This window comes from Prunus persica, chromosome G3 (genome assembly GCF_000346465.2).
Source record: "Prunus persica cultivar Lovell chromosome G3, Prunus_persica_NCBIv2, whole genome shotgun sequence".
NCBI classification, from domain to species: Eukaryota; Viridiplantae; Streptophyta; class Magnoliopsida; order Rosales; family Rosaceae; genus Prunus; species Prunus persica.
Genome location: NC_034011.1, coordinates 16,695,785 through 16,723,105, shown reverse-complemented (window position 1 = coordinate 16,723,105; position 27,321 = coordinate 16,695,785). Strand labels below are relative to the sequence as shown.

General features: G+C 35.7%; 2 protein-coding genes and 1 long non-coding RNA gene across 6 annotated transcripts; all 3 read left to right on the top strand.

The window, feature by feature from the left end:
* LOC18781809 lies at window positions 3,362–3,838 on the top strand. The gene has a single exon (XM_007215033.2). It carries the CDS (start codon window positions 3,362–3,364, stop codon window positions 3,836–3,838), a length of 477 nt encoding a protein of 158 aa, XP_007215095.1.
* On the top strand, window positions 14,395–20,420 carry LOC109948176. Of its 4 annotated transcripts, none has more exons than XR_002270781.1 (7): window positions 14,395–14,717; window positions 14,842–14,889; window positions 15,832–15,971; window positions 16,447–16,521; window positions 16,600–17,572; window positions 18,670–18,715; window positions 20,078–20,420. It is a non-coding gene; the product is annotated as an uncharacterized LOC109948176 (long non-coding RNA). The 4 variants fall into 4 exon arrangements; XR_002270780.1 differs by having other exon boundaries at window positions 20,072–20,420; XR_002270782.1 differs by having other exon boundaries at window positions 18,670–18,752; window positions 20,072–20,420.
* On the top strand, window positions 24,899–25,378 carry LOC18784230. Its single transcript, XM_007215030.2, has one exon. It carries the CDS (start codon window positions 24,899–24,901, stop codon window positions 25,376–25,378), a length of 480 nt encoding a protein of 159 aa, XP_007215092.1.

Sequence of the window (27,321 nt, the reverse complement as noted above, 5' to 3'; positions counted from 1 at the left end):
GGGACACCCTTGAAGGATATTCAGTTTGTCTTATGTTTCAACAATTCAAAATGTCTATTATTAATCTTTAATTCTAATAAATATTTCCGTAATAAAAATTCGGTATTACCAACCATCACTTAATTTTTATTTCTAATTATTTTCAATAATTTACTGATATCCAAATAATGAAATTTTAAATGATGAAGTTGTAAATTTTATCTTTTAATAATTTCTATATATGATATTAGAATTAATTCATTAAAACACCCAGCGAAGGTGCAATTGGATAACCAATGGAAAAATTAGCAAAAATGTTTAATAGTAAATATTGGATTGCTAAACTTGAACAAGAAGGTTTTTTTTTTTTTTTTTCCATTACAATTGGGTAGATTGAGTTGTGATTTTAGTGATTTTAAATGTGTACAACCAACTAGCTATTGGTTTGGTGGTACTTCTCTTTCCAATGTTAAAAGAGGTCCCAAGTTTGAATTCCCCCTCCCTTATTGACAAAGGGTAAATTATTGAGTTATTGACCGAAATGGTCCCCCAACTATTGCTCAAGTTTTATTTTGGTTCACAAACTAAAATTTTCATTTCAATAGTCCTCCAATTCTCCATTTAGTATCAAAACAGTCCTACCGTCAAAGTCTGTCAATTGTTCTGTGAAATTGAGGGGCAAAAGTGTCTCTCTCTCTCTCTCTATCTCCTCTCTCTCTCTCTCTTCTCACCACGCTCTATTCCTTCCTCAACCCACCTCCCATGGCTACAAATCCTGATTTTGAAGATGAGAGAAAGCTGACCATCTTTATCTTGCCACATGTCCATTTAAGAACATATCAAATTTCTTCTCAAATAAGACAATAATGAATGTAGGTGAGAAAGCAACAAGGATCCACATAATTGATTTTGGTATCCATTATGATTTTCAATGGCCTTGCTTCATACAAAATCTCTCTTCTAGGCCTGGTTACCATAAGGCTTCGGATTACCGGGATTACTATGATTGATCTTCCACAACTAACTCCAAGAAGACGAAGCAAGAGGGGACAAAGAGGTGGTTGCATAGACCGCACCCCATAGCCAAATCCCATTCCCACCATCAAACTGAAGGAGACTCGGAAGAAGGACAAGAAAGCTTTATTCTTTATCTTTCAAGCTGTGGATGAAACTATTTTTGAAAGAATCACATCATGTCTCAAGGAAATCGAACTTTATTCTTTCAAGCTGTGGATGAAGTTATCTTTCAAGCTTTATTCTTTCAAGGAAAACGAACTTTATTCTTTTAAGCTTGGATGAAGCTATCTTTCAAGCTGTGGATGAAGCTATCTTTCAAGCTTTATTCTTTCAAGCTTTGGATGAAGCTATCTTTCAAGCTTTATTCTTGTATTAATACGTTTCAATCAATCAATCACATTCAGTAATTCAAAGACTTATCTGATGCCATCAGATCAGTGATGATTCTCAAGGAAATCAAACTTAATCTTATTGATATTATGTTGAAATGAATTTAAAAGCTTCACAAAGAAATTGAAATATATGAATTAAAATTCTCTTCTTCTTTTTTCTTTGATTTATTTGTTTGTAGAAGGTCGAAATTAAAAACAATCGTCCGCAATTTCAAACCTACATAAAATCGACAGATTTTGCTTAAGAGAAATGGTTTCTCAGTAAAATAATGAAGATGTGTCTGTGTGAAAGGAACAATTGGAACTACGTACCACTCTCCTAAACCTATCATACGTTTGTAATTAAAGTATGTAATCATCTCAACAACTTTGTTGTTCAATCCTAATTAATGACATAATTATAATTGATAAATGGCTACAAGTAGTAGAAATTACATAATCAAGTTCACATTACAACAAAGAAGAAAATACTAAGCTTATCTTTGTTTTATTTGAAGATGTGAAGCACGCTTTAGTTTTTTATTTTTTTATTTATTTATTTTTATGGGGTGTTGTTCAACGAATCCTAAAATTAACTGAGAACACTCTATGATATAAGTACACCCTAATATTTAAATCAAAATGTAAAATTAACTAAGTACACCCTACTTAACTACCAAAAATACCCCTGATACACCATAATACTATGTACACCCTATTTTACATGAATTGGTCGTCTTCATCAAATATGTTCTTGTCAACTCCTTTTCCCTTCATCAGATCTAAACCGTCAGGGATACACTCGTTGAACCAAATTCATGAGTACTAACCAGAAGGGTTCTTCTGTATGCTGCAAATGTAATGGGAAATATAAATAGTCACATGCCAGTGAATTAGATACGTATAAGGTGAAGTATGCATGTAAATATCTTATTAACAGGCAGACGAACAAAAGTCGGGGAGAACTGATCTGATGGTGCAGAAGGGGGTGGACTTTCCACAATTCCCTCCAAAGTTCATAAAAGCTTGGCGAGCTTTGTTGATCAAAATGAAATAATATTTAAGTTGCTTTCACGCTGTTTGATGAATAACCATGGCATTTTGGCAAGGGATTCTGTTCGGCAGCTTCAATCTTTTCTCCTCTCAAAGCTTCTTCTTCATTGATGTCAGGAATTATGGAAGTGATAGAAAAAAAAAATTTACACCCAACAAAAACTTTGAATTTTTATCTCAAATATGTTTGGAATCAAACTCTCAAATTCTAATTTGATTAGGGTTCAATACATTAAGTAGGGTGTACTTACTAAAATTACTTTTGTTTCACAATTCAATATATCCTTTTTTGTCATTTTATATTAGGGTAAATTAGTAATTCAATAAATAATTTGATAGTATGGTGTACAGAGCTGGTCCATGAGATTTGGAGGCCCTTGTGCAAAGAAAACTGAAGAGGCCCTATAAGTTAAAAAAAATAAAAAATTGTCTTCAATTTTTCAAATTTCAAAAATGAAACCAAAAATCATCATTAATGGCATGAATTACATCTATTTTCACATACTCACATCCTCTCAATTGTCTTCTATATCTATTTTCAATTCCATATGATGTTTTCTAATATACACGTCATACCAAGCCACACCAAGTCAAGCAAAAATTGAAAGAAAAAAAATGGCCAGAGAAACAACAGCAAGTCAAGCAAGTCAGACAAAAATGGGGAAGAAAATTGGAGGCCCCTCATTTTTGGAGGCCCTGTGCAGTCAGCACGCTTCTTGTGGCTTCAATTTTCTCTGTTATGGCGGGCCAGTACAGCAAGAAAACTAAGTGAAAGCTGCATGCATGGTTTGGGCTTGCTTGATTATAAATAGCACAGCAAGTTGGAGATAGGAAAAGCAATAAGCAACGAGAGAGAAAGAAAGAGAGAAGTGAGTTTACATATATATATATATATATATATATCAATCTTATATTGAAGCACGAGCGAGAGATCATCAGAAATGGCAGAATTACCAAAGTTTCTTGCTCTTAAATCAGTCAAGAAACAGAAATACCTGGTGTACAAAGACCAATCCACCTCAACGCTGCCACATTTGCTCCAATGCTCCGGAGAGCATAGTCACAGCAAATACGCAAGGTTCAAAGTGGAGAAGGACGTAAACCAACCCAGTCTGGTGCATATAAAATCCACCTACAACGACAAATACTTGAGAGCGGCAAGCCAAGACAGTTCGTGGATTGTGGCCGAGGCCGACGAGAAACAGTCAAATAAAACCCTGTGGTCATGTACACTCTTTAAGCCTGTGGTTTTGGTACCACCGATACCGTACATGGATGGCGTATACAAGTTCATCCACGTGCAAATGGGAAACCTGATAGAGCCAAGATCTGGAACCGACTTCGACGATGCCCTCTCTGCAGAAAATGCAAAACCCACCCAAAACCTTGCCTTCATGGTCGAAAAACTTCCAGGATGATCATCCTGTGAAGTTAATTTGATGTTTGTGGGTAGCATTGCTGGAAACTCTCATGCGACTTCACTCGTTCTATCAAGATAGCTTGTTGCATATGCTAAATGCAATCGCGTTCCCTGCGAAAGTGGCATTTTCTTAAGTTTTCCTTATGTTGTGATTTGGGTTTCAATAATATTGCATGCAGCTGCTGCTCAAGCATTAATTTATGTAATCTAGCTAAGACTATCTGTGGGAATAAAAGTTGTACTTCTTTCGTTTTACTATTCCGATCTAGATTACTTGATGCATTCATGCATTACTTCCATGATCCAAGAATTACTCGGGTCCTTGATTATTAAAAAACTAGTGAGAATAATTGACACTGAGAATTATCAATAAACAATAATAGTTCAATCCATGCATTCCAAGATACGCACATTAGAAAATCGAAAAGGGAATTAAAGATTCAAACAAAATTCTCAACAACATCTCAAAACTTTTGTTCCATCTCCTATAAACATTTATCATTTAATCAATAAACGTATCATCGATAATACACATTGATCAAAGACATGCTTAGGTAGTTTCTTGATTATATTGATCTGAGAACTCTGACAACTGCGAACCTCTAGCAACTTCAAGTAGTTTGATTAGTTTCTTATTTCCACTAAAAAATGCAGGAAAAATCCAAAAAATATGCGGAAAATTCCTACGTATCTATGGGGAAGAATACTTCGTAAAGAGTTTTTGGTTATACTTCGCAAGGAGTTTTTGGTTAAATTCAATATTTAAATCATTATGTTAGCGAAAGGGATTTCCAGATTACTTTTTTTTTTTTTTTGGTTACAAAAATCGTTACAAATGCAGGAGAAATCCGAAAATAATGGGGAAATTTCCTACTGGGTTATAAACAATATGGAAAAAACCCTACACTTATTTCTCCCCTTAAATTTGATATTTAAATCATTATGTCTGTGAAAAGGTACTAGGGTTCAACAGCCCTAGCAAGCCAACAACGTAGCAGGAATCCATATGCCCAACCGTCATCGCTAAACCCTTACTTTATTCAATTAACACGGTACGAGTATTTGTGGACCAAGAAAACAATGGGTATAGATGAATTTTTGTCGTCGTTTCCCAACCGGTGTGACTGAAATGACAGTTCACACACCTCGATGAAACTGGAGGCGGAAAATTGCTCTTCTCGCGCCAAGTTTAAGCGAACAGGTCTTGGCATTTCTGAAACTAATTATCAATGCACATCACCAGTCAAGAAAATAAAAATACTTTTTATGATAATAATTATGCAAATGTCACATCACCAGTTATGAAGGTAACTTAGTTATATTTCAGCATGACCAAACAAATGTCCACTGACACACGGTCCAAAGCACAATTAAGTCTCCGCGATTTCATCTGGATTCGTTGCGCTTGAAAACATACCGATAGAATACTAGGCTTAACTTGTTAATCGAACCCAACTCCGAACTTTAAAGATCAGAATTTTGGTTCCCAGGACTCAAAAGTGTAAACACATCCATTGAGAAAAGTCCTAGGGCCATTTTAGTGTTTTCCAAACGTTAAGATGGTCTCAAAGACCCCAGATCAATTGTACGGTCAAACCCCCCATATTGGTCAATCAGGCCTGCAGGGCTCATGATCTCCGATTTCTGATCCAAGAAAAAATCTTACGCATTCAACAACGTCCACTGAAAAAGTTCTGTAAGTTTGGTCTCGATCAAGCGGTCAGATGGGAGCTAATTGCAAGATCAGACGGCGATCGCTTCGCCTAACCTTAGAATCATTGATTCGGAGTATTCGGGACTCCGATTCTAGATCCACAAGTTCCTGCACGATTCCAGAGGTATAGAGAACGACATATTTGAAATTGAGACTGATCGAAAGGTTTGAACCTATCGAACCCGGATATCGCATATTAGGTGCAACATCCGTTCGACTGTCAAACGATAACCAATTTCAAATTCAAGCATACCGTCGTGCTCAACATGACAAGGTGAACATTTTAGAACATAATGGGCCGCCACACAGTGGACCACACCCCGTCACCCGCCGTTGGCAGCACGTGGGTATCATGAGAAAATTTCGGAGACAAAAACTTCTCAAAACTGAAATTGGAACTTAGGTGACGAGGGGTAACTTTTACGACACTTAAACAAAACGCAACAATCTTCACACACTTTAGACCTTGACCAAGTACACTTATGACTAGTCAACTGCTAGGCATGAACAACCACAATCAAGAATACACACAGAGCATGCCACAATGTACCTGCAACCCTAGTAGATTACTAGTGACAACCTAGGCACTCAGAAGGACCCGTCAATCTAGGTATCCCCTGTGCTAAAGTGTGTGAAATCATCATAATCAAGTAAACATCAAACAACAGATAATGATGACTAGTCAACTATTAGGACACAAACCCAGAATTCATACAATGACTAGTCAACCACTAAGAACACAAACCCAGAATTCATACGATGACTAGTCAACCACAATTCATTCGATGACTAGTCAACCACCAAGAACACAAACCCAGAAAAATTATAGAGACGCAATCAGAAATTGTTCACCTAGAAACCCACAATTGGGAAAAACTGGGGGTCATCAACCGACCAGGCAATCCACTAAGTAGAAAAAGATTCTTACAAAGAAACACAAGCAAGCTCAAGAAAAACCTAGATCTATTTAGGAAGATGAGCTATACCTCCTTTGTGCAATCTTCTTCTCCAACTTAGCAAAGCTTGAAGCTCAGTTCTTTATGGCAATGGCAGCTCCTTCTCCAGCTCATTCATCCCACAGCACCAGCTTGCAAGCTCCAACTCAGACAAAAACCAAAATTTAGATTCAAAGGAGAATGACCAATTTCTTCAAGAAATCATACTCTTGAAGAAATCAATCTTGAATTTGACCTAGATATATATGAGAGAGTGTTTGATCTAGCAAGATGAGGTTTTCATATTTCAAATGCAGTTTTCAAAAAGAAACATTTTGGAAAACTCAAAGATGAAAAATATGAAGGTTACACTTGAGGAATAAGAGAAAATTTACAGAGAAACTTTCCAAAACTTGCCTACAAAAGTGACGGCTTCCAAGTGAGGAATTCTTTGGCTTTTATCAAAAATTCCTAGGTCAGAATAGACACATGGCAGCTGAGAAATTCATAGAAAAGGACAAAAAAATGGTTAAACCCCAGCTGGAAACAGTGAGCTGGAAATCGTAATTGAAACAAAGGTTGACTAGTCATACGAAGGAAAGATGACTTGTCATACGAATGCAAGATGACTAGTCATACAAAGGAAAAATGACTAGTCATAATCTTCAGAAATTAGTGAATGCAATGTAGTGTAATGTAGAATTTACCTTTGTCAAACGCACTGTTTTCCATCAGAATGCAAGCAGATAAGAACACCTAGAGAAGTAATTCTTAATCTAAACTTGGAGCTTGGGAAACTACAATGATTATCCTATTACAAAATTGTCAAGGGAAGCCAAAAGAAAAAACTCAAAATGCATACATTAACAATCTCCCCCTTTTTGGCTTTCCTTGACAACACACTCTCTAAATACACTCAACCCAAAACCAAACCTATGGAGATGATGAAATAAAGTACCTGCAAAACAACAACCAAACTCCCAGGCACAAGACAAGCATATTATATCACAGAAATTTGAAGCAATATGCAATATATGCAATATGGGATTGAGAGTGTTCTCCCCCTTGTTGATAAGGAAAGAACAAAAAGGCAAATATTGAGAAACAGTAATCGAGTGAATTAAACACAAGTCACATAATCATATTTGAACAATATGCACATGACACGGTTTGATTACAAAGCAAAACAACATTTGTTCAAAACAATACAAGACAACTCCCCCTATCAAGTTGCACAGACTACCCAAGTAAAGAGATCCCCACAATGAGATTACAAAAATATACCACCCAACCTGTCCAAAAATGCTCCCCCTGAGTATCATATAACATAAAGGAATTAACCTTTGATGTACTAATCCAACAAACTGTCCATAAATAGCCAACAAACACAAAAGTGCATCAGACTAAAAAGAATAAGAAATGGAGCACAAGTTGCAAGGAATCATACCTAAAGCAATTAAAATCAAGTGGCTGAATTTAATTTCAATGTGTACACATTACACATAAAGAAACTCCCCTAAAAAGACAGAGTTTAAGCAATATATTTATCAAAATAAGGGACAACCAATGAATTTTTTTTTACACACCATAGTGCAAAATCAAGACAGAGCACTAAGATTTCAAAAATTAAGGCATCAATCATTGTTAATTTGAAGAAAGCACCAAGCAAGATGAAACCTAAATTTTTGCTCAAAATTGAAGACATGTGAGAAAGAACTCAAGAAATAAGTCTCTAGGCTGTCCAAAAAACACAACATAGCTTTCCAAAAAGCACAAGAAGAAGCGAGTGGACTAGTGAAATGGACTAGTCACGCATGTCTAAATTTGAGGTGGCATCAAAAGAGCAATAACCTCATAGACACAGCAAAGAACAAAAGAGAGCAAATCAATCGAGATAGGGCTTAGGATGGCAACATTGATGTATGAAAATGATAAAAACAATAAGCAAGAATGTTGCCAAACACATGCATCTCAAAGAAACTCCCCCAACAAAATAAATTAGCCAACAATCCAAAACTCATATAGCACAGCAAACTTGTAAGGATTTACAAGGATCATGTTAGGCTAAGTTTGAAATGTGGGAACATCTATGTGTTGTGTGACTGGAGTATATATTTTCATGTCGTTATCAGCACAAGGATCAAGCTAGTGAAGGCCACTAATGACAACAACAAGAAAATTCAAAAAGATAAGACAACTTATCAAGATGACTCGTTATGTAGCAGACCAAAATGATACTATTTTGGACAAGCAATGCACATAATAAAGAAGACATTCCAAGATGAAAATAAGGTACAAAACATTTGACACAAAGAAAGATGTGAAAATAACCAAAGAATGCATGTCACTAAGGAAAAACAACAATCACACCCACGCAAATCTAAAGTAAGCTAGGATAATGCATAAGCCACTCCTCTTCAAAACAACAATGCATTTTCCTCCTATAGCCAAAGTCTAAGTGCTGAGAACTAAAGCTCTAAATAATAAAGGAAATCCATAACCGAGATCAATCCTAACAAGAAGTAAGCAGTTCACTACATAACAAAGTGTTCCAAGGACAACTAAATTAACAAGCTCCCTTTAATGGAAAAATCACAAAGTGCAATAGACCTATAAATTCAAAACAGGAGATTGCAGCCAAGACAATCATCATTCGAGTTGCGTAAAGCAACAACATCAATAGAAGTCTACTCAAAAGTGACTTAAGGAAACCACAATAAAGACAACCATGTCACATATGGTAACATGGGTCAAATCCAAGAAGGATTAAATACATTAAGACCAAACCGATACCAGTGACCAATGACTAGTATATATGACTAGTCATATGGGCGCAGAAAACAAACACCAACATTACTTAAACAAGAAAACTCACAGAATTCTCAATTGTGTGACCAAACCCATGACATGTCAATGAAGAAGCTTTGCTAAAGCAAAGTACGGATTATCATAGCCAAAGAGATACAAGAAAGACTACCAAGTAGTCAATGACTCCAAAGTATGGTCACAAATGCATACAATAAGACTCAAAACAGTCCAAACCACATCAAAAGAAAAGTGCTCGAATGCATAAAGTGTAGAGTCCCCTTAAGCACAACAAATAACACAACAAAAATGCAACCAATAATGAATCAGTGAGACACAAAGAATGCTAGATTGGATGACTAGTCATGCGAGGCAGAAATGATTTCCAGAAAGCTAGCATGAAACACATTGACCCAAAGCATAGCATACAAAGAGATATCAAAGCATAATAAGCCATATTGAGATGGAAGCAACTATAATTTGGATTAGAAAAACGTCATGCAATAGAACAACATGCATCTCCATAACATGTGCTTAGGTTATTTGGAAAAACACAAGTGGGAAATAGTTGAACTACAAAGAATAACATGCCAAAGCAATGTAAGCACTCAATTCCCAAAATCAATGAGATACATAAGTTAGAACCTCTCATCAAGCATAGAGTAGGAGTTTGGGAAAAAGGAGGTCTAATTCAATATGAGCTTCAGTAATGATTTCCAAGAGTTGCATGAGACTTTCCAAGCATCAAATCTAATATAAGTTCTAGAAATCAAGGCATAAACCCTACCAAGAAATGTGATCCAAAAGTTGACATTTATCAATATTTTAGAAAGGCATAGCACACACTTGCTTGTACAATTTTGCTTTTCTATTTGTTGGTGTACAATGCTCTTCCAAGCGCTTTTACCTTTTAAAAAAATAAGTATAGCACACTTGCTTGTCCGAAAATGCTTTTTCTATATTTGTGGACAATGCTTTTCCAAGGCTTTTACTCCAACAATTTATTTGCATTTTGATTTCCAAATGGATCAAAAGATCAAGGTAGAAAGACAACTAGAAGTGATCTTAGACACTTTATAGATAGCTCAAAGCATATCATGCAACACAAGTATATTCAACAAAAAAGCTCAAAATTATAGACAAGAATGGGGAAAACTCTTTCACACCTACAACATCATGAAAAGACTCCCACTCATAAGAATCATGCATTTTGAGAGAAGAGAGCTTACATGCAAATTTTTTTTTTTTAACACAAACAAAATGGAAATTCAGATTGTAAGCACATGAAATTGAAAACACAAGTTAATCCATTTTGGACAACCTAATAGATCTTTGAAGGAAATCAATACCTTCAAGTATCTAGCAGTTGAGAGTTAAAAACAGCTAGTTGCTTCTTAATATGCACAAATTTCAAGACATTATTTTCACCAAGATCTCTTATGTAAGAAAATACCTTAAGTCAATTAGTCAAACATCTACAAGATTTCACACATCATGAAGTTTGAAGGAATATGATATCCAAAGTACTGTGAGAGATGAATGATGTGCACAAGGTGAAATTGTGAGACCAAAATAAAGAAAATAACAAGTAAAATGCACATACATGACAATGTATCTAGACTCCACGAAGCACACATAAACAAGAGAATGGTCTAGATACATAACACGAATAAACTAGTAACTAATATGAAGAAGAACATGGTCTTCCTTCTTGACCCAAACTTGCTTCACTTTTGAAACTTTATGAGGTAAAGAGATCAACTTAGGAATTTTGACAACTTTATAAAGAAGATCATTCACTTGAGTTTGAAGTGAGTCATCATTTACTTTCTTGAAATGAACAAAAGACTTTTTCTCAAAATTCCTAAGCTCAAAACACTTTGGTCTTATGTGTAGTAATGTGCCACAATGATGGCAAGTAGGAATGAACCTTTTTGGTTTTGGGAAACCAAATTTTGCAAGTGAAGAATGTTTATTCCTTTTACAAAGAACAGATTTTGCAAGCTCACATGTTTTAAGAGATGAAACATGGTTCTTAAAGCCATTTGCATTGGTTGCTCTAGACACATTCCTTAGAGCATTACACCTAGGTCGAATGTGACCTTTCACACCACAATGGTGACAAGTAGGAATGAATCTTTGAGTCCTAGTTGGCTCTAAAACATCAAACTTTGTATTTGACTCCTTGACAAATGTGGTCAAAGGAGGAGGAACACATAAACTAAAACAACCATAACCAAAACCAGTTTTGTCTTCATGAACCTTACCCATATTCAACATTTTATCCACTTTTTTAGCCCCTATGGTAAGCTTGATCACCATGTCATTTGCCTCATTTATCTGAGTTAACAAATTCTTGTTGGAGGCTTGGAAAATCAAGTTGTTTTCCTTGAGCACATTCACTTGGTTTGAAATGTCATTTTTAATGGCAATCAATGAATCCCTTTCACTCTCCAAGGTTCAACATTTTCACTCAATTCATTATTTGCTTCTTTCAAAGTGCAATTAAGAATTTCCAGGTTCTTTACCTTCCCTTCAAGTAAGAGATTTCTTTCCTTAAGCTTGAAAGTTTCAGTAAAAATGACATCATACTTTTCACACATACCCAAGTATGACTGGTCATCTTGTTCCTTGTATGACTGGTCATCATGTTCCCTGTATGACTGGTTATCCTGCCTATCATCTCTAGACACATATTCATTTCCTGAATCAGATTTTCCTTCCTTAACTACATGAACTCTAGCAAGGCTAGAGTTATGAACAGAACCAACAAGGGCAAAATTATTTGCGTCTTCATAAGATGAAGTGAGATAGTTATTGGAATCGTTACTATCATTATCACTCCATTGTGCACTAATTGACTCTTCTCTAGACTCTGTCATGTCGTTATTTGCACATTCCACATCAATGTGACCAGCACCACTACATAGATAGCACTTTACAAGACCCTTCAAACTTTTGTTCTCCCTAAAGCCATAAGTGTCCAAAAAATTCATTCTCTTAAAAACATTGTCTTGAGACACACATGTAGACGAACTAGGAAGATTCTGACAATTCCTAGTGACTTTGGTTTTATCTTTGACAACCCTTCTATAATTCTTAACAAACAAGGCAAGCTCATCATGAATGCAAGGAGCAATTTGATCCATTTTTATGTTTGCACACCTAATACCAATTGTTAAGAGCTGGTGCTCTAATACCAATTGAAATTGGTACTTAGGTGACAAGGGGTAACTTTTTCGACACTTAAACAAAACGCAACAATCTTCACACACTTTAGACCTTGACCAAGTACACTTATGACTAGTCAACTGCTAGGCATGAACAACCACAATCAAGAACACACACAGAGCATGCCACAATGTACCTGCAACCCTAGAAGATTACTAGTGACAACCTAGGCACTCATAAGGACCCGTCAATCTAGGCATCCCCTGTGCTAGCAATAACTATGGTGAAAATGTGTGAAATCATCATAATCAAGTAAACACCAAATAGCAGATAATGATGACTAGTCAACTATAAGGACACAAACCCAGAATTCATACAATGACTAGTCAACCACTAAGAACACAAACTCGGAATTCATACGATGACTAGTCAACCACAATTCATATGATGACTAGTCAACCATCAAGAACACAAACCCAGAATTCATACGATGACTAGTCAACCACCAAGAACAGAAACACAGAAAAATTACAGAGATGCAATCAAAAATTGTTCACCCAGAAACCCACCATTGGGAAAACTGGGGAAAGATTCTTACAAAGGAACACAAGCAAGCTCAAGAAAAACCTAGATCTATTTAGGAAGATGAGCTATGCCTCCTTTGTGCAATCTTCTTCTCCAACTTAGCAAAGCTTGAAGCTCAGTTCTTCATGGCAATGGCAGCTCCTTCTCCAGCTCATTCATCCCATGGCACCAGCTTGCAAGCTCCAACTCAGACAGAAACCAAAATTTAGATTCAAAGGAGAATGACCAATTTCTTCAAGAAACCATACTCTTGAAGAAATCAATCTTGAATCTGACCTAGATATATATGAGAGAGTGTTTGATCTAGCAAAATGAGGTTTTCATATTTCAAATGTAGTTTTCAAAAAGAAACATTTTGGAAAATTCAAAGATGAAAAATATGAAGGTTACACTTGAGGAAGAAGAGAAAGTTTACAGAAAAATTTTCCAAAACTTGCCTACAAAAGTGATAGCTGCCAAATGAGGAATTCTTTGGCTTTTACCAAAAATTCCTAGGTGAGAATAGACACATGGTAGCTGAGAAATTCAAAGAAAATGACAAAAAAATGGTTAAACTCCAGCTAGAAACAGTGAGCTGGAAATCCTAATTGAAACAAAGGTTGACTAGTCATACGAATGCAAGATGACTAGTCACTACAAGAAAAAACTTTTTCGCGACCAAATTCCCTGCGACCAACCAAATTTTGGTCGCCAAAAGAAGCTTATGGGCGACAAAATTATGCAATTTGGTCGCCAAAGGTTTCGTTAACTATAAGACTTCAGCGAACGGAATGGCGACCAACTATTATTCAAAGGCAACCGAAATTTTTTGTGGCCAGCTGACAATTTGGCGACCAAACATGTGTTTGGTCGCCATTTTTTGAAATGGTGCGCACAGAAAAATGAAAAATTAGGGGCAACGAAAATGATTGGTTGCCAAATTTGCCAGAATGGTCTCGAAAAGAAAACTCGCGCCTAAATATTTCATGAGGTTTGCGACTAATATATTTTCGTCGCCAATAAGAGGTTTTACGAATTGAAATTTTAAAAACTAGGGGTGGGCATAAAAACCGATAAACCGATCAAACCGACCGAACCAAACCAAACCAAACCGAAAAATAAGGTTTTTTTGACCAAACCGAAAAAGTCAACGCTGGACCTGAACCGAACCGTTGACTTCGGTTCAGCCTTCGGGTCTAAAATTTTTTGAACCGGTGGACCTGAACCGAACCGACCATTATTTAATTATATATGCATTTGACACATGGCGTTGTCTCATTGGCTTAAATAAGAACTTTGGGTGGGTCTGCTTGCACTATATTAGAACCTCTCTCAATTATTTGTTTATTATTTTTTCAATAACCCTCTCAGACTCTCTCTTACTCACTCGGCCGTCTCTTTCTCTCTCTCTCTCACTCACGAAACTCACGAAACTCACGAAACTCAACCCTACTATTTCTCTCCCGATCTGATCTGAGACTAACCCTCACCTCATCGGCCGCCGTCCCTTGGCTCTCTGTCTCTCTCTCGACTCGTCCCTTGGCTCTCTCTCACTCTTCACATCTTTAAGTCTCTTAGAGTCGCGCGAGACTCATTCTCTTTCTCCAAACCGAACCAAACATCATCCAATTTTATTGGTTTTTGGAGCGAATCCTTGTAAATTCTGGAGGGCTCTGGTTCATTCTAAGGTAATTTGTATGTATTTGGTTTGAATTCTTAGTTGTTTTCATTTTCCCTAATTTAGTAGATTATTAGGGTTTTGAAATTTTGGTATTCTGTTGTAATTAACACAATTTGTTCTTAATTTTGCAGTAGTTGTGCTTAGTCTCTGTGGGTTTGGATTAATAGGCAAAATTGAAGGTATAAATATTTCTGTCTCAATCTCTATTTGTGGCTTAAAATTGAATGTGTGCATTAGAATTACATATTTTTATATCATCAGCTCCACATGGCTTTACTTTCGATGTATGGATTTTTGGTATTTAATGTGCAAGCAATTTTTGTGGCTTTTCTTTGATATGAGTATGTTTTATTCTTTCACAATTTTCAGAGGGCCACTGGTTTCGGCGCTTTCTGTAGTTGTGTTAAAGATTTGAAGTTCTTAGTCAGCCAGTTGACTTAGTTCAGTTTATAGAAAGATGTAGTGTTGTTTGAAATCAGGAATTTGAGAGTCTATTCTATTCAAAGTGAAGGATTGAATTCTGCTTGGTTGCCTGGAAAATCCAAGATTTAAAAATATTTAATTTCTAGAAAGTGAAGCTCATTTCAACCATGCCGAATAGATTTATTAGTTCTCGCTGACTAATTTTCAGTTTTTAAGGTTCAAAAGAATAAAGTTTCTGATAGTCCAAGCTTGTAGTTTCTTTCTTTTCCTGCATTGTCTTAGAACTGAACCAAATTTTTTTTTCCTTGAACTTGCAACTATTCTAAAATTGATAACTCGAAAATAATTTCATTTCTTTCCTTGCTACAGTTTCATCTTTCTTTTTCTTGAAAATCATATGCTCAATGATGATTGCTACATGTGATGCAAAAACTGTGGTGGCCAATATGATATGTGGATGGAACATTCTTGTTTGATTTCGTTTATGCTTTTCTATGCTGCTCTCTTTTGATTCATACTTTTCTGTTGGACCCTATTTTATTGCACTTAAGTTCATTTCAGTCTTTCATTTGTGTCCCCATATGATTTACTTTTTGTAATGTATATCTATCTTTGCTGTTGCTGTTTTGAGTGAAGCTTGTTTATGGAACAAATGAAGCTTGTTTGTAACCTAGCCCTTTTTTTGATTTCATTCACAGTTGTTTAGCGTCACTGCTGCTGCTGCTGCCTGCTGCCTGCTGCTGCTGCTGCTGCTGCCGCCTGCTGCCGCCTGCTGCCTCATGCTGCTGCTGCTGGTATTCTGAGCTTTGAAAGTTTGGAAAATTTTGCTTAAATGGAGGTAAATATTCGTTGCTGCTGCTAATCTCTTTAAATCTGTTTCTGTAATCTGTATAAATCTGTTTTTGTAATATGTTTAAATCTGTTTATGTAATCTGTATAAATCTGTGTTTGTAATCTGTTTAAATCTGTGTTTGCAATCTGTGTTTGTAATCTGTTTTTGTAATCTGTTTTTGTAATCTGTTTTTATAATCTGTTTTTGTAATCTGTTTTTGTAATCTGTTTTTATAATCTGTTTTTGTTTAAATCTGTGTTTGTAATATGTTTTTGTTTAAATCTGTGTTTGTAATCTATTTAAATCTGTGTTTGCAATCTGTGTTTGTAATCTGTTTTTGTAATCTGATTTTTGGATAGGATATATGTTTAGGGAGTTGTATGCATAGGAAAATCTGTTTTGACAGTTTAAATGTGTTTTTTTTCTTATTTTTATGTGTTCTAACTCAAATTGGTTTGATTTATTTTATTATATTTTGTAGAAATGGGGAGTAAAACATCCATGACAAATTTGCATAAGACTCTCCCTTCTTAGTGTGATTAAGATATGTTGGAAGGTATTTTTATTGCATCTTATTTTAATTATGATTTGTTGATGGTGAAACTTTGTGTTAATTCTTTTAAGTGTTGTGTAGGTTGCTTTGTGAAGGCTTTTGGAAGAATGGATGCAGCAGATTTTTTGCAAGGATATTATCTCTATGTGTATTTTTGTGATGGGTTGTAATCTTTAATGTCATAAGTTTAATTTGGTTTGTGTATTATTTTTTGTAATGGTTTGTAAGAGATTATATTTCCTTTCCTTGGTTGGTTGGTTGAATTGAATGTGTGTATGTGAGATTTATTTAGTTTAGAAACTTAGATTGGAATGATGGATTTTTATAGCTTGAATTTACATAATTTCAGGTTTTGAAAGAGAAGTAAAAAGTGTTTTGGGCTTGTTCATAAGAATTTAATAGGTTTTGGCAATTTGACAACAAAAAAAAGGGTTTTGGCTGAAAGGAAATCGGATTTGGGCTTTGTTTTACTAAAAAAAATATGATTTGGGCTTTTTTTGGCCGAAAATAAATAAGATTTGGGCTTTTGGAAAATTGAAAAAATGGGCCCAAGCCCAAACCGAGAAGAAGCCAGAACCGACCCGAGACCCGAGCCCATTTTCGGTTCGGCTCATTTTCGGGTTTCATCCTAGACCCGACCCGACCCGAGAACCGAGCTCTCCTTCGGTTTGGCTCGCGGGTCGGCCAAAATTTGACCCGACCCGAACCGTGCCCAGGCCTATTAAAAACTACGTCATTTTTACTGACCTTGCTGTTTGGCCACCAAACGTTTTTGTGGCTGATTCTGGAGACTTAAATTAAAAATAAAAAAAATCTCCTTTCCGAACCCTCCTCTCTCTGCCCAATTCACTTCTCTATACCTCCTCTCAGCATCGCGCACACCACCGTTACTCCGGCGTCGGCAGAACAATTGTCCACCGACGACGACTAGTCATATAGAAACTCTCTTCCCCTATGATTTCTCTTGGCATGAGTTACTTATTTCCCCCCTCTCTCTGCCCCTAATTTTCTAGAATCTCCTCAGCCACTTGCTTCTTCTGCTGCCTCTCTTCAGGTATGGACACCATCTCTCTGACCCTAATTTTCTTGAATCTCTAGAATCTCCTCAGCCATTTCCCTCTTCTATTGCCTCTCTTTAGGTATGAATGCCAGTTTCTTTGAATTTTTTAGTTTTGAGTTTTGGGTTTGCCATATTTTGATCTGGCACTTACAAATGAACCCTGATTCTGTTATCTCTCTCACACACATGAGAAATTCATTGTTTGTTAAAAAATGACGGTGAGATTTCTGTTTCAGAATCAGGAAAATATGCTACTTCTGTGAATGCATGATAAAATATGGGAATTGGCCTTGCCGAAAAGAGGGAAACTCCTTGTCTTCTTAAAGTTTTGTTCTTGATACTACACATGTTGATTCTATATAGAAAGTTGATAAGTAATATGTGCTTATTCCTTCATGTCTAACCTTGAGTCTGTTGCTTGGCATTATGTTGAAAGCTGAATATATGCTACTAATTTTGACAGAAGATGTAAGGCTATGTGGTTTTATGTTGGGGCTTTACCTTGGATATTTGCCCCTTTTATGATTGCTTTCATTATGATGGTTTGGATTAATAAGCAAAAAAATAATCTTGTTTTTATAGTGTTATGTTTTTATGTTTTCGATTGTGATGTTCATTGAAATTAAGGGCAGAGGTTTAGACTATTTTGAGTCTGGAGACTAATTTGGTCTCAACCTCTCCCAAAATTAAGTCTTTTGCTATGTTTTTCTTTTGTAAAATCAATTATCTAGCTGCTTCAATTTTTTTGGTACTTTTTAAATGATTATAGTGTTCTACACTTGAAAATCATATGTACATTGCTTGTTCTCTAGTGGGATCCTTTTTGTTTTCTCAATTAACTTAAATGAGAGGATTTCTTTGCTAGTCAGCAATTTTAGAAGAGTATGTTCGTTAAGTAACATTCTTGGAGAAGTTTTTGGTTAATTTTGAGTCTCCAGGATTATGAGAAACTGATGGGTCTTCTTAGGGATTTGGTTAGCAGCAGGCCATGGTATTGGCATAGATTACGAAAATTAACTGTTTTGTACTATTTCTGCTGTTTTTTTAAATTTTATGGTGTCTAACAGAGTTTGTTTTATGTTTTGCTTTAGGTTTCAGTTTGAAATACTTGCTTAAGAGGCTATATTCTGTCAAGAGGTATGGATAGCTAAAAATCTTGCTTTTTGGTTAAGAGGTATATTTGCTTCAAAATATTGTTATCATTATCCACATGAAACTGTTTGCTACTATCTATTTGTATTCTCATGGCTATGAAATTTCAGTTTGCAATGAATGGCTATATCAATCTAAAAGGTTAGTTTTGTGTAGAAATTGAATGCAAGTAAATTGTATTGCATACCTCTGTGGTGTCTCTAGTTGACTAGTCTGTGTTGAATATCTATACTAAGGCCAGCTCCATGAACAAACTGTGTTCTGGATTGGGCCCTAATTTGGGGCCATATCTATTAAAAGTTTAATTTGAACTTATTCAGTGGTCCAAATAAATATCTAATTCAGGGACCAAATTAGTTTAACTCAAATAAAATGGAAAAACAACTGAAAGGTAGAGTAGCTCAGCAACATCATTTCTCAGTGTTCATTCCAACCTCAAATTACCTTTTTATACAACTTCAGTCCTCATTCAACATGATTTATTTTGACTCATAGATTGAGGATTTACTGGTTCAAACTTGAAAGTATCTATACATATTGTATCCCCATTTTAAAAATATTTTTTTATGTAGCAATGTTTTAATTCTAATTAAGTCTGTTGTTGTTCAAGAGAGTTTTTCTGATGTTGATCCTATGAGCATGTGTTAATTTGCTTGGCTGAGTATGATGGAGGAGATAAAATAAGAGTTCTCCTGTGTTGTGATGAATTTCATATGGAATGCATTGACAAATGGCTAAAAGAAAAGCAAGGGTACATTCATTACTTCTGTGATACTTATCCTAGTTTACCAAGTGCTTGCTTTTGATGAATTATATTCCTATATATGACGATATCTTATATTCTCCATATGCTACAGTCTTCAGATTAGCTGACATGAATTAATTTTCCAATTTCATTGCCTGATTTCTTTTTCTTCCAGCTATTTGCATTCGACTTGAAATTTCCCTAAGAAACTCCTTGATCAGCCTCTGTCAATAATTCTTTCATTGATTATATATTGTTCTCTCATTTTTCTGAAGTTAACTTGATTGAGTTGTCATGCACTGCCTGAAATTTTGGATACCATGTGAGTTATAAGTTGCAAATGAAATTGAGATGAAAAACAATGCACTCTATTTTTATAAGAAAATTAGTCTGCTTTGGGTTTAAGTTTGTTTTTTCTTGATACGTAAGTAGGAGATTTTAAATTGGGCTTGTTTGTGCTTTTGTGTATCTGCATATATAGCAATAAAAGGAAAGTGATAGAGCAGATCAAAGATGTACCACATTAATACCAATTTGTCTTTTGTGTTACTCTGTATATACATATTTGACATTGCTTTATTTTGTTTCTTTTGTAGAGGCAGATGATGAATGAGTTTGAGAAGCTGAAGCAACAATTGGTAGAGTATGAGTTCATGTCACGGTACATATCCCACAAGCTTGGTCTCTAGTCTTCATGTGGAGAAAATGAGTGCATAACTTGGGGTTACAAAGGGAAAGAAAATTCGGAGCCTGGTCTCTAGTTTTTATTTTTATTTTTTGGTGAACCTGGACTCTAGTCTTTGAGTGTTCTTCATTCATTTATGCTTCTAGTTTTTGGATATAGGGTACGAAATTTATGTGTACTTAAATGACTAGTATGCTTGTGTGCCTCAGAATGTTTACAACTTTATTTATATCATTTTCAATTGATTTTGCTTTCCTAAATTTGTTGTTTTCTGAAATTACAATATGTTTATTTATTGTTTTTGAGAAACTCTCCATTCTTTTTAATTGACAAAAAAATAAAAATAAAAAAACACATTTTAGAGACGAAAGAAGTAGCTTCAGCGACGAAATCTCTTAGACCTATTGGCAACGAACATTACATTTGGTCGCCCAATCCCTTTTAAGTACGCGCTAATTTTCGGTCTTTTGGTGGGAGGCTACCTTCATAGGCGACCAAATGAAGTCTATTAGGCGACGAAACTATTTGGTCGCTTAAATAATTTGGCGACGAAAATTAGCTTTGGTCGCCTGGTACTTTTAGCCACGAGGCTAAGGCGACGACCTTAGCGACGAAATAATTTGGTCGCCAAATTGTTTTGGAGACGAAATTTGACCTTTTAGCGACGAAAAGTGGTGGTCGCCAAAAGGGTTTTTCCTTGTAGTGAGTCATAATCTTCATAAATTAGTGAATGCAATGTAGTGTAATGCAAAATTTACCTTTGCCAAACGCATTGTTTTCCATCAGAATATAGGTAGATAAGAACACCTAGAGAAGTAATTCTTAATCTAAACTTAGAGCTTGGAAAACTACAATGATTATCCTATTACAAAATTATCAATGGAAGCTAAAAGAAAAAACTCAAAATGCATACGTTAACAATAACACCCTACAATACCTATAGCAATACGTTCAGACTAACAAGGGGAGTGACTTTTATTCTCGGACCATGGCCAAAAACTAGCCATAACTAGCCGGGATGGAGCTGAAAACGTCGACAAAAAATGGGTATATTGAACGAACTATAAAACCTCAAAATTGATCTATAATACCTACATAACCGGATAAAGCACGAAGAGTAGATGAAGTTTCATACCTCACTCGACAAAAACCATCGCCGAAATAGCCTGAAAATGCAAGAACACTGCCGGAAAAACTTAACCCTTTTTCGTGAAGGTTGCAATGGCAACCAGGACAAGACGGCGGCGGAAAAAAAAAAGACAGAAGTGGTGGCGCTACTTTCGCGTCAGGAGGGGATGAAAAAAACCCAGAAAATCTGGTTATATCGCGAGGGAGAATAAGAGAAATAAGAGAGGCCGGCACTATAGCACTAAAGGGGCATTATAGCTATATATAGTAACAAATTTAAAATTTAATATTTCGTCCTTTTGGTTTCTAGACCTTTACATGTTCATTATAACTCAGAATTTTGCGTGCCGCCTGTCTACGCAATCATAAGAGCGAGCCCTAAGCAACAGTGCCACTCAATTCCCTAAAATCCTGTAGGATCAAAAAGTGACCAAAGTGTTCTTACCCCTAAGGGCAAAATTGTAATTTCACAAATAGATAAATTGAATAAAACAATTAAATTGGGTCGGGGGTGTTACCTTTGGATAAACAGTTGGAAAGTTATAAGTAAAAATTGAACAGAGGTCGAAGCTGAAAACAGGGGAATTCTCAGTCTACTTCAAAACGACCCACTGTCCATTAGGTGATAAACAGGCGATACCGTGGTGAGGTGATAAAATGGTGATAGACATTCCTGATTGTGTTTATTTTGGGTTTCTAGTTTTGTTTCATTTCTCTTACTTTTCTTTACTCATTCATAATTTCCAATTTGTTCTTACTTTTGTGTTGTGTTAAATAAATATTCTTTACGTGCTCAAATTATAACTTTGTATAAGCCGGCAGTTCCTCATGGGATCAACCCCGTACTTACAAATCTATACCCCAATAAATTTGTACACTTGCAGGTATTTGTAATTGGATGATTAGCAAATTAATTTGTGTCAGTTATTAATATTACACCTCATCACTCAACAACAACTCACTGAGCTGAGCTGAAGGAGACTGGAACAAAGACAAGAAGGCTTTATTCTTTATCTTTCAAGCTGTGGATGAAGTTATTTTTTAAAGAATCTCATCATGCACTACAGCAGATCTGTGATGATGCTCAAGGAAATTGAACTTTATTCTTTCAAGTTGTGGATGAAGCTATCTTTCAAGCTTTATTCTTTCAAGGAAATCGAACTTTATTCTTACTTTATTCTTTCAGGCTATGTATGAAGCTATCTTTCAAGCCATGGATGAAGCTATCTTTCAAGCTTTATTCTTTCAAGAAAATCGAACTTTGTTCTTTCAAGCTGTGGATGAATCTATCTTTCAAGCTTTATTCTTGTATTAAGGATACTTGCCAATCAATCAATCACGTTCAGTAATTCAAAGACTTATCTAATGCCATCAGATCAGTGATGATGCTCAAGGAAATCGAACTTAATCTTATTGATATTATGTTGAAATGAATTTAAAAGCTTCACACAAGAAATTGAAATATATGAATTAATATTCTGTTCTTCTTTTTTTTCCTTGATTTATTTGTTTGTAGAAGGTCGAAATTAAAAATAATCGTCCGCAACTGTCAAACCCATAATCGACAGATTTTGCTTAAGAGAAATGGTTTTCCCAGTAAAATAATGAAGATGTGTCTGTGTGAAAGGAACAATTGGAACTACATACCACTCTCCTAAATCTATCAATGGACGGACCCACAATGGGGTCACTGGGGTCAAACGACCCCATGGAAACCATGGAAGTACGCTTGGAAGTCCACTTGAGCTGGCTGTGAGACCCCTTGAATTGCCCTCCAAGGGTTTGATGTTTTGCCTCACAGGAAGAGGGAGGAAGCCTCGTGCAGCAGGAAGAAGAAGCACTCTGTTTTTTTTTAAACACCATGGGCCAAACGACGTCGTTTTGGCCCTGGGAAAATTTTAAAATAAAAATGCCTTCCGTATCCTTCCACTGACCACCCGACCCAGCCAACCATCCCATCCCAAAAACCCTTCCCATCTCCCAGTTGCTGTTATTCTTTTCTCAGATCCAAACCCCAAGCTCCCCAATCACCACCTCCTATTATTCTTATTGTGATATTTCTCATTTCAAGTTATTTCTAAATCTTAAAATCAAAATAAGGATGATGTGTGCTGTTTTTAATTTAATGGAAATCAAATCTGTAATTGCATGGATGAAATTAATGATTTATATGTATGAAGTTTTTGCTTATTTGTTGATTAGGTGGTTGTAGTTTTTTTGTTTTTTGGTTAATTGGCATAGGTTTGCTTTGAAATTTTACAACTTGAAATCACTCAAAAACATATATAAAAAAATGACAAATTGAAATCATTCAAAGTATATTTTCCAAGAAAGAAATAAAATTTGGAATATAAAAAATAGATGAGAAAAGTAACTCATTCTTAAATTTTCTTTGGAACATTTATATTATGACCCTACGAGATTCGAATCTTGAGTCCATCACACGTCTGTAATTATAGTGTGTAAACATCTCAACAACTTTGTTGTTCAATCCTAATTAATGACATAATTATAATTGATAAATGGCTATGGCCCATAAGTATAAGTAGTAGAAATTACATGATCAAGTTCACATTACAACAAAGAAGATAATACTAAGCTTATCTTTGTTTTATTTGAAGATGTGAAGCACGCTTTAGTTTTTTTTTTTTTTTTTTTTTTTTGGTGAGGTGTTGTTCAACGAATTCTAAAATTAACTTAGAACACTCTATGATATAAGTACACTCTAATATTTAAATCAAAATGTAAAATTAACTAAGTACACCCTACTTAACTACCAAAATACCCCTGATACACCATAATACTAAGTACACCCTATTTTACATGAATTGGTTGTCTTCATCAAATATGTCCCTGTCAACTCCTTTTCCCTTCATCAAATCTAAACCGTCAGGGATTCACCCACTCATTGAACCAAATTCATGAGTACTAACCAGAAGGTTTAAAGATGATGATCTGTCTTGAGGGTTCTTCTGTATGCTGCAAATATAATGGAAAATATAAACAGTCACATGTCAGTGAATTAAATATATATAAGGTGAAGTATGCATGTAAATATCTTATTAACAGGCAGACACGAAGAACAAAACTCGGGTGGTGGACTTTCCACAATTCCCGCCAAAAGTTCATAAAACTTGGCCAGCCTTGCCGATCAAAATGAAATAATATATTTAAGTTGCTTTCACGCTGTTTGATGATGTCAGGAATTATGGAAGCGATAGAAAAAAAAAAAATTTTACACCCGACAAAAACTTTGAATTTTTATCTCAAATCAGTTTGGAATTAAACTCTAAAATTCTAATTTGATTAGGGTGTATTGAGTAGGGTGTACTTACTAAAATTACTTTTGTTTCACAATTTATTTTATATTAGGGTAAATTAGTAATTTAATAAATTGTTTGGTAGGATGGTGTATTAAGTTAATTTGTTCCTTTAACAGCACGATTTTTGTGGATATAATTTTCTCTGTTATGGCAGGCCAGTACAGCAAGAAAAATAAGTGAAAGCTGCATGCATGGTTTGGGTTTGCTTGATTATAAATAGCACAGCAGGTTGTAGCTAGGAAAAGCAATAAGCAACGAGAGAGAGAGAGAGAGAGAGATCATCAGAAATGGCAGACTTACCAAAGTTTTTTGCTCTTAAATCAGCCAAGAACCAGAAATACGTGGTCTTCAAAGACCAATCCACCGCAGAGCTGCCAAATAGGCTCGAATGCTCCGGAGAGGAAAGTCACAGCAAATACGCAAGGTTCAAAGCGGAGAAGGACGTAAACCAACCCAGTCTGGTGCATATGAAATCCACCTACAGCGACAAATACCTGAGAACGGCAAGCGAAGACAGTCCGTGGATTGTGGCCGAGGCTGACGAGAAACAGCCAAATAAAAACCTGTGGTCATGTACACTCTTCAAGCCTGTTGTTTTGCAAAAACCGGCACCGTACGTCGACGGCGTATACCAGTTCGTCCACGTGCGATTGGGAAACCTTACAGAGCCAAAATCTGGAACCGACTTCGAGGATGATGCCCTCGCTGCCGCAAATGCAAAACCCACCAGTACCCCTGCCTTCACTGTCGAAAAACTTCCAGGATGATCATCCTGTTAAGTTAATTTGATGTTTGTGGGTAGCGTCGCTGGAAACCCTCACGAGACTTCACTCGTCCTATCAGGGTCACCTATAGGTTTAAAAGGCTTATTGCATACGCTAAATGCAATCGCGTTCCCTGCGAAAGTGGCATTTTCTTAAGTTTTCCTTATGTTGTGATTTGGGTTTCAATAATATTGCATGCAGCTGCTGCTCATGCATTAATTTATGTAACCTAGCTAAGACTATCCGTGGGAATAAAAGTTGTGCTTCTTTTGTTTTACTATTCCAATCTAGATTACTTGATGCATTCATGCATTACTTTCATGATCCAAGAAGTTCTCGGGTCCGTGATTATTACAAGACCAGTGAGAATAATTGACATGGAGATTTGTCAAGCCAGATAAACAATAATAGTTCAATCCATGCATATTCTAACAAAATTCTCAACACACAGTGGCGGAGCTAGGATTCTTAGTATGGATGGGCCAAAATTTCAAAATCACTTCTACTAGGTTTTTCATCTTCAACTAGGAGGGCCATCACTAATCTAATTGCAGTAATTGTATTGCTATATCATATATTTTATAATATATTACAAGAGATTAATAATTAAGTGGGGGGGGGGGGCCAGGGCCATGGCAGGCCTGGCTGTAGCTCCGCCCCTGTCAACACATATATCAACATCTCATAACTTTGGTTCCATCTCCTATAAACATTTATCATTTAATCAATAAACATATTATCGATAATACACATTGATCAGAGACATACTTAGGTAGTTTCTTGATGTATTGATCAATAAACATAATATCTCAAATAATTTGTAGGATATTCAGTTTGTCTTATGTTTCAACAATTCAAAATGTCTATTATTAATCTTTAATTCTAATAAATATTTCCGTAATAAAAATTCGGTATTAACAACCATCACTTAATTTTTATTTCTAATTATTTTCAATAATTTATTGATATCCAAATAATGAAATTTTAAATGATGAAGTTGTAAATTTTATCTTTTAATAATTTCTATATATTATATTAGAATTAATTCATTAAAACACCCAGCGAAGGTGCAATTGGATAACCAATGGAAAAATTAGTAACAATGTTTAATAGTAAATATTGGATTGTTAAACTTGAACAAGAAGGTTTTTTTTTTTTTTCTTTTTCCATTACAATTGGGTAGATTGAGTTGTGATTTTAGTGATTTTAAATGTGTACAACCAACTAGCTATTGGTTTGGTGGTACTTCTCTTTCCAATGTTATAAGAGGTCCCAAGTTTGAATTCTCTCTCCCTTATTGACAAAGGGTAAATTATTGAGTTATTGACCGAAATGGTCCCCCAACTATTGCTCAAGTTTTATTTTGGTTCACAAACAAAAATATATTTTCATTTCAATAGTCCTGTAATTCTCCATTTAGTATCGAAACGGTCCTACCGTCAAAGTCTGTCAATTGTTCTGTGAAATTGAGGGGCAAAAGCATCTCTCTCTCTTCTCTCTCTCTCTTCTCTCCACGCTCTATTCCTTCCTCAACCCACCTCCCATGGCTGCAAATCCTGATTTTGAAGATGAGAGAAAGCTGACCATCTTTATCTTGCCACTTGTCCATTTAAGAAGCTATCAAATTTCTTGTCAAATAAGACAATAATGAATGTAGGTGAGAAAGCAACAAGGATCCACATAATTGATTTTGGTATCCATTACGATTTTCAATGGCCTTGCCTCATACAAAATCTCTCTTCTAGGCCTGGTTACCATAATGCTTCGGATTATTGGGATTACTATGATTGATCTTCCACAACTAACTCCAAGAAGACGAAGCAAGAGGGGACAAAGAGGTGGTTGCATAGACCGCACCCCATAGCCAAATCCCATTCCCACCATCAAACTGAAGGAGACTCGGAAGAAGGACAAGAAGGCTTTATTCTTTATCTTCCAAGCTGTGG